The sequence below is a fragment of the Humulus lupulus genome, chromosome 2 (genome assembly GCF_963169125.1).
Source record: "Humulus lupulus chromosome 2, drHumLupu1.1, whole genome shotgun sequence".
NCBI lineage: Eukaryota > Viridiplantae > Streptophyta > Magnoliopsida > Rosales > Cannabaceae > Humulus > Humulus lupulus.
Window position 1 is genome coordinate 6,261,636 of NC_084794.1, and position 14,923 is coordinate 6,276,558.

At 37.5% G+C, this 14,923-nt stretch overlaps 1 protein-coding gene across 1 annotated transcript; it reads left to right on the top strand.

Moving 5' to 3' along the window:
• Positions 1-7,974: 7,974 nt before the first annotated feature.
• On the top strand, positions 7,975-14,654 carry LOC133813854 (uncharacterized). The gene is made up of 2 exons (XM_062246890.1): positions 7,975-9,352; positions 14,515-14,654. The coding sequence occupies exons 1-2, from the start codon at positions 7,975-7,977 to the stop codon at positions 14,652-14,654; spliced, it is 1,518 nt and encodes a 505-aa protein (XP_062102874.1).
• The last annotated feature ends 269 nt before the right edge of the window (positions 14,655-14,923 follow it).

Genomic DNA, 14,923 nt, shown 5'->3' on the forward strand with positions numbered 1-14,923 from the left:
TAAAGCACTTGGCTAGAAACACCTTGAGGCTTGATAATTCCATAAAGCATTTCCAAAATCTGAGAGAGATCCCTTAGTGCTTGAGTTAGGGGGAAATAAGCTTTTGGACAAAGGTTTTAAACCTTGTTCAAGTTGGTGATCCCCAATCCTCTTCACTTAGGTTGTGTAAGTGAGAGTTTGTTTGTGGTTTATGTTCTTCCTTTTGTTCTATTGTTCTTCTTCTTATTCTCTTGTTTTATTTACTTGTATATTTTGTTTAAGAGTTGTAATCTCTTCATTTGGTCCAAACACTTTATTTTATTTGTAACTTTTGTTTTGAGTTGTATTTTACTATTCTCTTCTTCTTCATCATCTTCTTCATTTCCTTTGTTGTATTTGTATTTTCAGTTATAGAGTTGTAACACTTTATTTAATCAATCTTGTCCATTGTAATATTTTGCATAGAGTTGTAACATTATCTTACCATTTCCATTGAGGCAACATTAGTTTTCCTAACATTCAAAAGCTTATTCCCATTGTTTGTTTCAATGGAAGGTGAGACTATCAAAATCATGAACCAAGACCTAGTAGGGTGGAATAGGTTTCATGGATTCAATTGAACTTGGTGGTAAGACAAGGTAAGTATAAATTTTATATAATAGTGATGAAATTGTATTTCATGTATTAGCATGTTTTCCAAATGTTGATATATGAATAATTGTGTAAATGTTAACATGTTAATATAATATGAGATACATTGTAACATAGGTTACACATCTATTTGTGAAAGTTAAATCCTTAGAAGTGAACTTTTGAGAAGCTCTACATAATCTAATGATTTTTAATCTTATGTGTATGCTATATGTGAGATAGTAAGACATACATTTGACATGAAAATTATCTTTTGAGATTTTATAAATCATGATAATTAGGTAGTTTTTGACATGCCTATATATTGATTTTGTGAATCAATAGAATATATCAATATGTGGATATGTGAATTATTGTATGATATTTGTGATATACTTACAATATAATTATGAGATTCAAAATGCATGCTAATATGATGGATGTATGTTAAAAATTATGTGAAATTTCTTTGACACATAATTATGTTAATATATAAAAGTATATTGATATATACATGAGAATTATCATGATTATTATGGTGTGCCATATCATATGATTATTAAGGTGATAATAATAATATAAATATGTTTTATCATATTTTATTGCAATGTGATGAGTTACTATTTATTTGGTAAATAAAGAGAATTATTTGAGAAATTAAAATTTATCATTTAAGTGTTGACCATCTCTACTTATGAGATAAGAAAAGATGAACCTAAAATTGTTACATCTTTTGATAAGTGTCTTGCTATTGCAAGAAAAATGGATCAAGGTGGATTAAAAAATTGTGGGATTACATATTGACTCAATAGACTTATAGTCTAGAGTGTGGTCAAATGAAATATATTTGAGAATTATTTAGTGACAATAATTCTTAAATATTCAATGTCTCAATGAGGAGACATTACAAAATTGGAGAAGCAATTTTGAATCTTTACACCAATGGTGAATAATATTGAAGAGAATTTTATTCTTTTTTGGTTAAAGATTGTGATATGTTTAAATTAATCTCAATGAGGGGATAATTTTTTAAACCAAAGCATTAGAAATCAAAGTCTTTAAATAAATCATTGAGGGTTTATTTTCTTTGATTTAAGTGCTTAAAAATTGACATCTTCAAATTGACTTTGATGAGAAAATCAATGGATGTCAAAATGATGTTTTCAAAAGAATCTCAAAGAGACTCTTAGAAAATGCACAAAAGTTGTTTAACAGATTTTGAGATTATTTAGACAACTAAAAGCGAAATTAGTGATTATTTGCTTGAAAATTTTCACATGGTATTTATATCTCCATATGAGTTATGGAAAGGAAGAAAACCCAACATAGGGTACTTCAAAGTGTGGGGGTGTCTTGCATATTGCAAGAAAACCGAACCTAATAGAACAAAGTTAGGTTCAAGAGCCATAAAGTGTGCTTTTGTTGGTTATGCCAACAATAGTAAAGCTTATAGGCTACTAGACTTAGAGTCTAATATTGTGATTGAATCTAGAGAAGTTGAATTCTTTGAGAATATGTTATGTGACAACAATTCTCAAGCTTCAACATCTCTAAAGGAGAATTTGTTATATGAGAACAATTCTCAAGTTTCTACATCCAAAGTTGATTCTCAAGAGGAGAATTCTCAAAAGGATGTAAAGCAACCCTTTGAACCTAGAAGAAGTCAAAGGCTTAAAAATCATAAAAGTCTAGTAGTGGATGAGATAGATTCTCAACGAATTTCATTCTACATGGTAGAAGGAAATAGAGAGGAAGTCATTAGGAAAATTCCTATTGTACTTCTCGTTGAGGATGATCCTAAGACTTATAGAGAAGCTATGCAATCAAGAGATAGTGCATTTTGGAAAGAAGCCATCAATGATGAGATGGATTCCATTCTTTCCAATAACACTTGGGAATTGGTAGACCTCCCACCGGGGTCTAAGCCAATTGGGTGTAAGTGGGTATTTAGGAGAAAATACCACACTGATGGCACTATCCAAACCTTTAAAGCTAGATTAGTAGCTAAAGGGTTTAGGCAAAAAGAGGGTATCGATTATTTCGATACCTATGCGCCTGTTGCAAGAACAACTTCTATAAGAATTTTGTTCGCTTTAGCTTCTATACACAACTTGTATGTTCATCAAATGGATGTCAAAACGGCATTCCTTAATGGTGACCTCAATGAGGAGGTCTATATGGAACAACCCGAAGGGTTTGTCCTACCAAAATATGAACATAAAGTTTGTAGACTTGTAAAATCCTTATATGGATTGAAACAAGCTCCTAAGCAATGGCATGAGAAATTTGATCAAGCCATCATGTCTAATGGGTTTAGACATAACAATGGAGACAAGTGTTTGTATTCCAAAACTTGTAAGGGATATGTGATCATTGTTTGCTTATATGTGGATGACATGCTTATTCTAAGTAATAGCATGAAAGGGATAGAATAAACGAAGAGGTTTCTATCATCAACCTTCATGATGAAAGATCTTGGAGAAGTTGATACCATACTCGGTATCAAAGTAAAGAAACATAGTGGAGGTTTTGCGCTAGGGCAAGCCCACTACGTTGAGAAAGTATTGAACAAATTTAACCATCTCAAGGTTAAAGATGCCAATACTCCATTCGATCATAGTGTAAAACTAGAGAAGAATGAAGGAAGAGCGGTGGCTCAATTGGAGTACGCTAGTGCTATAGGGAGTCTAATGTACGCTGCCCAGTGTACTAGACCTGATATAGCATTTGCGGTAAGTAAACTTAGTAGGTTTACAAGTAATCCAAGTGTGGATCACTGGAAGGCAATTGGAAGAGTCCTTGGTTATCTCAAGAAAACCAAAGGACTAAGCCTTCACTACTCCAAATTTCCTTCGATATTAGAAGGATATACAGATGCAAGTTGGATATCCAATATTGGGGACAACTTGTCCACAACTGGTTGGGTATTTACACTTGGTGGAGGTGCAATTTCGTGGGGTTCCAAGAAACAAACCTGTATATCTCATTCCACTATGGAAGCGGAGTTCATAGCTCTAGCTGCTACTGGCAAAGAGGCCGAATGGTTAAGGGATCTGTTGATAGAGATTCCCCTAATCAAAGATAATGTATCTACTATATCGATACATTGTGATAGCCAAGCAACATTGGCTAGAGCATGCAGTGGAGTGTATAATGGGAAGTCTAGACATATTAGTCTAAGACATGGATATGTAAGAGAATTGATTCAAAGAGGAGTCATCTCAATATCCTATGTGAGAACAAGTGAAAATCTAGCGGATCCTTTCACTAAGCCACTAACGAGGGATTTAGTGGCTGCATCATCTCGAGGGATGGGACTTAAACTCCCTAAAGTGATTCACGATTGATGGCAACCTATCTTAACACTAGTTACTCAACTAGTGTTAGGTTCAATAGGTAAGAACAAGTCAATCAAGTGAATATTAGTTGTACTCAAAACAAGTCCCATATGAGATATTGAGTACTTGTGTGTTACCAAATGGAGGGTTAAAACCGAAAGGTTTTTTAATAGAATTCAGTCTTGTAAAGACAAGTATTTTTGGTAACAAAATACTGTAAGAATTCTACCTATATGGACCTAGGGGTGGTGCCGCCTCTCATGAGAATTGGGAGTATTCTCAAGAACGTCCATGAATGGAAAGTGCACATGGCCATTAACGGTGCAAAGCGAGACATAGAGGTCTCAAGTGAACATCACAAAGGTGTGTGTATTATCACCGATTTGTCATCATGAAAAGATGGTTCAATGCCTAGTGCAACCAAATTTTCGACAAATTTTGTGATAATTACACTATAGTAAAGTTCAAGTTGAAAAACACTTTACTTTATGCATCAATGCAATGACTCCTATAAGAGAGAGTTCTTATTTAATCAAGTGGGGGATATGTTATATTTTAAATATAATGATTGATTAAATAAGTGTTACAATAGATGACTATTTAATCTAGTGGGGGAATGTTATATTATTTTATAATATAATGTAATATTATATTATTTTATAATATAATGTTTTAGATTAAATAAATGTGACATAGAGTGCACATATTGTAACATATAATAGAGAGTTACATTATTTGGATATATGTGAAAAATCCAAACATGTAACATATTTGGTGTTACAAATTCATCACAAATTTGTAACTCCCAAATATTACCCAATAATGTGTATATTATATGTTACACATTTGAGATTGGATTTCATAAAGCCATATGAGAAATGGCTGATAGAGATGTGATTTTAACTCCCATATTGTGTATAGAAGTTACAAAATCAAGTGGGAATAAATTGGAACGTTTTGGAAAAAACTCAAAAAATTGGTTGCTGAAACTGACCAAGGGCCGCGGCGCTTGAAACTAGCGCCGCGGCGCTAGTGGCTGACAGATTCATACTAAGTCGGTTTTTATCCAATTTTGAACGTTTCCAACAGCCAAGTAACTCCCAAATCTCTATTTTAATTCCATAAAACACCCAATTTATCATTGGTAACAGCCATGGGGGTTGGTGGAATTTGAAATTCAAAGGGTGTCTCTAAACTCTATAAATAGGAGCCTAATGCTCACTTGTAAGACACACCATTTCTATCCACTAAAGCACTTGGCTAGAAACACCTTGAGGCTTGATAATTCCATAAAGCATTTCCAAAATCTGAGAGAGATCCCTTAGTGCTTGAGTTAGGGGGAAATAAGCTTTTGGACAAAGGTTTTAACCTTGTTCAAGTTGGTGATCCCCAATCCTCTTCACTTAGGTTGTGTAAGTGAGAGTTTGTTTGTGGTTTATGTTCTTCCTTTTGTTCTATTGTTCTTCTTCTTATTCTCTTGTTTTATTTACTTGTATATTTTGTTTAAGAGTTGTAATCTCTTCATTTGGTCCAAACACTTTATTTTATTTGTAACTTTTGTTTTGAGTTGTATTTTACTATTCTCTTCTTCTTCATCATCTTCTTCATTTCCTTTGTTGTATTTGTATTTTCAGTTATAGAGTTGTAACACTTTATTTAATCAATCTTGTCCATTGTAATATTTTGCATAGAGTTGTAACATTATCTTACCATTTCCATTGAGGCAACATTAGTTTTCCTAACAAGCAATACACATATAGGTTCTATCCTATTTTCCTTACCAAAGTTACCGGGATATGATGGACTGAGTTGGGACTTTTGGAACACTCCTAAAACCATATGAGAAAGAGTGAGTCTTAAAAAGAAGAAATGAAAATGAATAGGAAGACTAAACCATTGAGAAATATGCTTACCACAACTTATGTGCTTAAGAACTTGGATTCCCTAACCAAAATAAGAATGAGGTTAGGGGACTGAGTAGAAGGTTTTGAGAAAGAAAATAACATGAAACAAATGAAATAGAGTTTCGGGTTTACCTCAAAGACTTGCAAGACCAATCTAACCACAACCGAAATACTAACGAACCTCACTTCCCAAAGTGTTTGATAAGCTTATGATGTTTAAGCTTATGATTTTCCCAAACCAGGTGTTTACACTCTCACACTCACTTAGCACTAGCAGCTTCTGAACTTAGAGTAAAAGGTGAATAATCGCTGGGTACTAGGTCCTATTTATAGAGTTTGGGAATGAAAGTATCTTGATTTTACTTGAATAAAAATAATGGCTTTTTAGGTGAAAATAATTTGAATAATCGTTCAGCAGAGGCTGAAGACTCGTTCAAAAGATGCTGGACTTATGAAGGAGTTTGAATGGCTGAAAGGAAAAGAATTCAAAAGTGTTTGAATTTATGCTGGAGGAGGCGATATATCACCCCATGTAGGCGATATATCGCCTGGGCTAGTATGCCCGAGGCGACCGTGCATCATCTCGTGTTTTCCGTATCTACGTGCTGCGATATATCGCCCCCTATAGCTGCGATATATCGGCACACGCTGAATAATTAAACACGAAATTACACATTTTTAGCTAAGTTTGAATGGAGTAAACAGCCTTGACTAAGCCCTCAACGTATTCAAAGCTGCTGACTGACCCTATAACATTCAAACTTTACTCCTTATTAAATTTAATCCTAAAAAATACTTAATCCTTAATCACCATTCATAACATGTGCTTAAAATCCTATTGGTTGATGTCTAAACCTTATAATATAATAAATATAATCCTTAATATCAGTCACATTAATCAAACCTTAGGTTATACTGAATATTCTTAAACTATAGATTAAACTTAGAAAATCTATAAGTACTACTATGAGTGTCCAAATAATTCCCGGTCTGAACCAAAAATCCACAGTTACAAAGATAATACTAAACATACTATAATACTACTAAATAACTAGCTAAGTAAAGTTCTTGGACTCTACAAGCTACCTGCATCAGTGTGTGAAAGCCGTCTTTTGAGTAAGTTGGAACTTTGTAATTCGGAGTTATGAAGAGGATACGCTACCATAGAAAAGGGCTACCACTGGTGTAGTGTGACAGCGTCTTCATGGGTTACAATTATTTTATTTTCGAAAAAGACTTATTTTTCATTGGGTAATGTTCCCTTGCATACACTGTCACGCACTTATGCTTGAAACAATGTAATAAAAATTGTACACAGTTTATAAAAAAAAAATGTGTGTAAGACTCATACATGTTGATTGATTCACTTAAGAATATGTGCTTGTGACTGAATTGTGCTTTATTTCTCTCGAATATTCTTTCTAATTTTTCATTTTCACAAGTGTCTTATCTTTGGTTTACACTAACACTTATTTTCATTTGCTTGATTTTATTCTTATCACGATGACTCTCTTTGATCAAAGCAGATTTTTTTGGGTTGAGTTTTTATTTTTGTGCATATATATAAAATAAAATAAATGATAATCAAGGAAATACATGGTGGACCGAATCATTGTGGTGATTATGAGAAATTATGCATTTAATTGTGTGATTTAATATATTCTTTGTCTCCAAGGAATTTATTTTTGTCTTCTTTCTCATTTTGGAATATCATGATTTGTATCTTTATTGTCTTGTACTTTGTTTAGGATTTTGTTTTAAAAAAAAAAGGGAAAAAGTCAATAAGGAGATCGTGTGGGGTATTTGTTTCTGGTTACCTTTTTTGGTTTGGGTTTTTATTCATATTACATTTTTATAAACAGAATTTATATATAAAAAAAAAAAAGGTAAGTTGTATGAAGATCGTGTGTATTAGAGGATGTTTCCTTTTATTGGTTTTTTTTTTTTTTAAAAGGAAACCCTTTATTGCCGTGGATATTCATTTTGGGTAAGTATTGTATTTAAAAAGGCATGCCATTACCCTATTTCTTCTCACCCACGATTTCACTCAGTTATCTCTTCTTCTTCTAATTTTTTTTTCTCTCATTTTCTGGTAAGTGTTTTTTTGTTTTACAGAGAAAAAAATGGTAAGAACTCGTGGTGCTTCCTCCAAGAAGACTCCTGTTTCTCAATCCCGAAAGGTTCCATCTCCTTTGCCTCCTCCGTCTGTGTCAACAGCGCCTCTTTCTGTTCCAGCAGCTGCGACATCTGTTGGAAAGTCCTGCAAATCCAAGGCATGCAAGAAGGTGTTTTCGCTCTCTCATGAACATTCTATGGTGTTTCCAGATATCTCTGCTGACATTGTTGCACCACCATCTGAAGTGGTGGTGCCCTCTCGAGCCAAGGACCATTCTCCTCTTCCGTTTGATTCGTCTTTGGAGGTTAGGGCAAAATCGAAATCCGTTTCCTCCTCTTCCAAAGCTGCTGCTACTGGGTTGCTCAAATTGCCCTTGAAGCCGAGTCAGTCCAAGAAAAATTCTGTGACTCCCAAAAGGAAATTGGGGTTGGACGCATCTCTTTCTCCCTTGTCTGCTGCCAAGAAAAAATTGAAGGCTCATCCCCCTTCACTGTCTTCCTCCGAATCTAATCCTGAGGAAGAAAAGTCAGAATCTGAAGCAACCCATGATACCACATTGTCTGATGAAACAGTTCCTGACAATGCAGAATCAGAGGCTGAGTCTGATGAGCCAGAAAAAGAAGACATTGTCCCCTCTGAACAAGAAGCCGAATCTGACTTAGACCACATTGCATCTCCTTTGACATCCAAAGCTAAAGGGAAGAAACCTATTTCTGGTTCTACACCTTCTCCAAAACATTCAGGTTCTTTGGTTAAATTTTCTGGTTTTGTGGATAGAATAGTCAAGGAATTCTATGCCAATCTTACTAATGAAATTATTGAACCTTCATCTCCTCTGTATAACAAAGTGTTTGTTAGGGGCCATTGGTTCTCTTTTTCTCCTCAAGACATTGCTCTTGCTTTGCATCTTCCCCTTGATGTCGAGGATGATGTTGATGGTGCTTCTCTTGACAAGGACATGGTTATCACTGTGTTGGTAGGTCAAAAAATGGTATGGCCATCTAATACAGTCATCTCAGTCTCCAATCTCACCTACACTTATGATGTCCTCCATAAGTTTGCCACAATAAATTGGAAGCCCACTTCCCACACGGCCACTATCTCTTTTGATATGGCATCATTTTTGTACAAGGTGGGGACCGATGTTGGTGTAAATTTGGCTTTGGTTATTCATGATCAAATCATTGGGTTTCGCAAAGGTAATAGGAAAAACTTGAATCTTCCTTTTCCTCAAGTTATTTATAAAGTGTTGAGTTTGCAGAAAAAAGATCTCCAACGTGATCAAGAAGACTTGGTGGCACCCACTACTGCTGCTTCCTACAAGGCCTCTGCCCCTCCTACTGAAGCCACTGCTGCTCCTTCCTCCAAGAAAGTCAAGCCCCAATGTAATGCCCCAAATTTCCTAATAGGGTTTAGGACCTTGATTAGGAGGCCGGGAGGGCCATAATTGATTTATTATAGTATTTAATGATTATATGCATGTTTACGTGAATTATATTATTATATGACGGTGAATGCATGCATATGGGCTCATATGTTAACTATGAGGGTAATTTGGTAATTTGGCCACTGTGGGCGTAATTGTATATTTTGGGTGCATGATTGTGATTAATTAATATAGCCACATTATAAGGTGGATTGGTTCGAGCTATTCGACATGAGACGATCATGAGATGTAAGTGTTCGGTCTAGTCATAACGGGCTTATGTTCGGGGCTCGGGGTGAGTCTCGGGGTGAATTTAATGATTATAGCATTACCGGGAATTTTAGGGTAACGGGATGTGATTTATTGGCATTTGAGAATGTTGAGATTAGCGGGAATTGGAAAGCGTTAATTATGATTAACGGGATAAGCGGAAAGTACCAATTTTACCCTTGAAATGGTTTTAGAGGCTTTAGGTGGCTTAAGGGTATTTTGGTCATTTGAAGGGATTTATATTACCCTTTAGTTGGCTGTAGAAGGATAAAGACTAAACAGAACCATCCTCATCTTCTCTTCCTTTCTCTCCCGTACAAGCTTCTCCCTTCACTTTTCTTTGATTTTTGAGAGGCCATCTTGGGGTTTTGAGCTAGGAATTCAAAGGGCTGAAGTTGTGGACCTGGTTTAGATATTAAGGAAGGTTCAAACTGGTTTCAAGGTGAGTTTTAGTCACTTGTTTCAGGTTATGCTCTATTTTGATCTTTAAATTTTCAGCCTTTGATTCTTAATGGAAGTATGGATTTAAAGGGGTTTTGATTGTTGGTATGATTGGGTTTTGATGATGGGAGGTTATGGGTGACGTATGGAGGTTTAAATGAGTGTTTGGAAGAGGTTTTGGGCTAATTTGAGGGGCTGGTTCTAAGGGAAAACGCAGGGGAATTCTGGTGTGCGTGTTGAGATTTCTGGGCATAAACAGGGTATTGAGCCGCGACATGGCTGTGGTGCGCCGCGGCTCAAGGCGTCTGGCAGGGGGAAACCCTCTCTGTTTCAGGGCGCGCCGCGGCGCAGCAGGGGAGGGCCGCGGCCCTTAAGGCCATTTTGACCAAAAACATGTTTTTAAGCTTGGAGATTCAAGCCATAGGCCTCGAGGTTGTACCTAGTACCCGGTTAAGTGGGGATTGATGTCTCGGAGGCTAGATATTGATTTGGGAACCTATGTTGACCATTTTTATTGATGGTATCTTATATTTGGTTATGGCTAGGTGACCGCTAAAGGACTAAAAGTTGATCGTTCTAAAGGGTCGTTCCTTTAATCGTTCTAGCTCGACTTTGAGGTAAGAAAACTGCACCCTGTGTGTAATGCCCCAAATTCTCCGTTGTGTTTAACGGTGTGAACAGTGGGCCGGGAGGGCCATACTTGCTTAATTACGTTACTAATTGATTAAATGCATGTGTATGTTGATTATATTATGATATGATGTGAAATGCATGCATGTGAGTCCATATTTACTTATTACAGGGGTGTGATGGTAATTTGGCCCGTTGAGGGTAAATTGATTATTTGCACGCATATTGGTGATATAATTTGAGACCACATTATGATGTGGGTTTGTTCAAGCCATTTGACATGAGACGATCAAGGAATGTGAATTATCGGTTTGGTCATAACAGGTTTAAGCTCGGGGCTCGGGGTGAGTCTCGGGGTGTTTTAATGATTAGAGTGTTACCGGGCATTAAAGGGTAACGGGATGTGAATTATTGGTGTTTGAGGATATTGAGATTAGCGGGAATTGGGAAGCGTTAATTATGATTAACGGTATAGGTGGAAAGTGCCAAAATTACCCTTGAAGTGGTTTTAGAAGCTTTAAAAGACCTAGGGGTATATTGGTCATTTTGCTAGGATATATGTGAGGGTTAGATGGCTGTAGAAACAAAACTGAAACAGAGCAACACTTCTCCTTCCCGTACGTTCTTCTCCCTCATTTTCTTCTTTGGAGTTTTTGAGCTCAAGGTGTGGAATTAAGCTAGGGAACTTAAAAGTTGAGGTTGTAGACTTGATTCAGCCATTGGAGAGGGTTCAAAGCTGGTTTGAGGTGAGTTTTATCCATTGAGTTTCTGGTTATACTCTGTTTCAAGCTTGGGTTTTCAGCTTGTAATTGTCTAGTGGAAAGTTGGAATCAAGGGGAGTTCTTGTGGTGTTTTACTTGGGTTTTGATGGGGGAGAGTTATGGGTGATGTTTGGAGGTTTAATTGGGTGTTAGGTTGAGGTTTTGAGTTGTTTTAAAGGGCTGAGTTGAGAGGAAAAAACGCAGGAGGAGGCTGCTGGTGCGTGCTGATTTCTGGGTTGTTAGGCATAATGAGCCGCGACCCATGGTGCATGTCAGGAGGGTGGCCGCCTCTGTTTGGAGGCGCACCGCGGCGCGGCTAGGGCGGGCCGCGGCCCAACAGGGCATTTTGGCCAGAATAGTGTTTTTAGCATGGGGATTCAAACCTAAGGCCTCGGGGTTGAACCTACTACCCGGTTGAGTAGTGTTTGATGTCCCGGAGGTTAGGTTTTGGTTTGGGAACCTTTTATTGATGGAATCCCATAATTGGTTATGACCAGGTAACCGCTAAAGGACCAAAAGGTCGATCGTTCTCGGGGTCACTCTTTTATTCATTCTTGCCCGAACCAGAGGTAAGAAAACTGCACCCCAAGTGTGACATGCATGGATATTCATGAGGCATGTAGGTTGTGTAAATATGGACATGAATTGAATATAGAATGCTTAGCATATGTTGCTCACTTGTGCATGGTACTGACTCATTAGTCAGGTTTGGCAAAGGTGCTAGTATCAACCGTGAAGCTGTGACTTATTAGTCAAGTTCGGCAGTGGTACTGGACACTGATCACGTTGAGCTGACTCATTAGTCAGGACGACCTTAGCGTGTTAACGCAAGCCAACAAGATTGGATCTCAACGATTATCAGCATTGAATGACTCAAAGAGCATTAATGCCAGACCGACCCCGAGGGTCGATGAATGAAATAAGCGCTTGGAGGCTAGTGGCTTACCTAGCAGCCACTCTCCCACTTGAAACAGTGATGTGCTTGTCGGTCACTCAGTATGGTTTACCAGAACCTGTTGAAGGCTAGTGGCTTACCTAGCAGCCACTCTTCCATTTGAGTTAGTGACTTGCTTGTCAGTCACTCAGTATGGTTTATCAGGACCTCATGTGATGTTCACTCATTTGTTTGAAAGCTTTAAGCTCAGTGTGATTATAATGATGATCATTTGATAATGTTTACGAAAAGTGTTATGTTTTCTTGTTGGGCTTTGGCTCATGGGTGCTATGTGGTGCAGGTAAAGGGAAAGAAAAGCTCACCTAGCCTTGAGTGGAGAGCTGATGTGGTGATGTGTACATATGCGGCCGCTTGACCACCACGGCCAAGGAGTTCTCAGAGGAACTAGGGGTTTACCCTATTTTTGCCGCTTAGGTCGGTGGGATTGTAAATCTAAAACAGTAGTAACCATTTTGTACTGAGAACAACTTGTAAACGTTTGTTTAGCTCTGCAGAGCAGTTTGTAATGAAAATCTCCATTTCCTTTTTATTGGTTTTATACCTTAACCTGTTAATTACACTTAGAGCACGTTTTTGACCAAAGGACTCGGGTAGCGGGTCAAATTTCCGGTCCACCGTTCACCGTAACTGTTCTGGGGTAGCTAGGGCGTTACACTGTGTATATGAGACATGCGTGGTTATTATTGATGCATGTCGGTTGATTATTATGTATGACATGCATGGTTATTATGATGCATGTTGGTTGATTAATGGGTATGACATGCGTGGTTATTATTGATGCATGTCGGTTGGTTATTATGTATGACATGCATGGTTATTATGATGCATGTTGGTTGATTAATGAGTATGACATGCATGGCTATTATGATGCATGTAGGTTGATTATTGAGTATGACATGCATGGCTTTCATTGATGCATGTTGGTTGGTTATTAAGCGTGACATGCATGGCTGTTATTGGTGCATGTTGGATTGCTGGTTATATTGCATATGATGCATAAGAAACGTGTGATTGGGACATGCTTTATATACTGAGTATGATATCGTTCAGAGCTTGAGCCTTTGTGTTTATGCATGGCCCTAATAGCACTGATACCTGTTTAGTAAGCATGCTAAATGCCTCGTTTATGGATATGGAACATGTGATATATGATTGGCGGCATGACTTACTTGTGTAAGACACTGACTAGTCAGGGACCGACTCTAAAGTCGAGAATCACGCATTGAATGGCTCTATGGCATTAATGCTAAGACCGACTCTAGGGTCGAAGAACTTATAAGCGCTTGCCTGGTCTACGACCAGATGACTATAGCCAAGGTATATGACCCCGGTGACCGTTAGTCACATGGCTAAGGGACGTTGTCCATAGTTTCGACTCTAGAGTCGTGAGGAAGGTTATGTTGGTGACTAATCACCTTGCACCTGTCCTAATCAAACTTATGAAAGGATCACTTATCATTTAAGCCCTGGTGACCCTATCGTCACATGGCTAGAGGGAGCGATGCTCATTATTGTGACTTTTGGCTATTGTCACCTATTTGTTTGGACTGATAGTCCTGAATGGTTATTATGATCGTTGTTGATATTATATCATGTTATATTGTGTTTTCTTGTTGGGCTTTGGCTCACGGGTGCTACGTGGTGCAGGTAAAGGCAAGAGGAAGCTGGACCATCCTTGAGTTGAAGAGCTTAGGTGATGATGTGTACATATGCAGCTGCTCGTCCTCCACGGCCGAGGTTTAAAGTGGAATTAGGGTTGAACCCTGTTTTGCCGCTTAGAACGGCCTGTTGTAAATATTTTCTGTAATAAACTCTGAAATTATATTTTCGGGATCCCAATGTATATATTAAACGTTCTACTGAAACGTTACATCTTAACCAAAATGTTTAATCCCTAAACCGCTAATCATACTTAGTTCACGATTTTGGCCAAACGACTCGATTAGCGAGTTTAGCACTATTTTCAAGGCACACCGTAACGGTCTCAGGAGTTGGGGCATTACACCCAATCTCTGAAGATCGCCTCGGCTGACATTCCTCATGCCTCCTCCTCTGTTGCCACAGATTCAGGACTTGTTGCAACAGAAATAGCTGCTATTCGAGCCTCTGTTGATTCTTTGACTGCTCGAGTGATGTCAATTGAAGGACTGCAACGTTCTGTGTTGGAGGCTGTTCAATCTCTGTCCAAAGATCCAGTTGTTTAGTTTTATTTTAGTTTTTGTCATTTAAACATTGATACTCTTTTTTGTTCTTTTATTTTATGGTTCTTTGGCTTCTTTGAAAGACACAAAGGGGGAGAGTAGATTTCCAAAAACCTGTTTGTTTGTTGTTTTGTTTAACTCTGTACCTTCTTATTTTGAGGGGGAGTTAAGTCTAGTTTATTTACATGTTTGTTATAAGTTCATGCATGTTTGCAGGGGAAGTTCTTTCTCTTTACTTATCACTAACATTTGTGTTGCAGGTTTTTGAATTA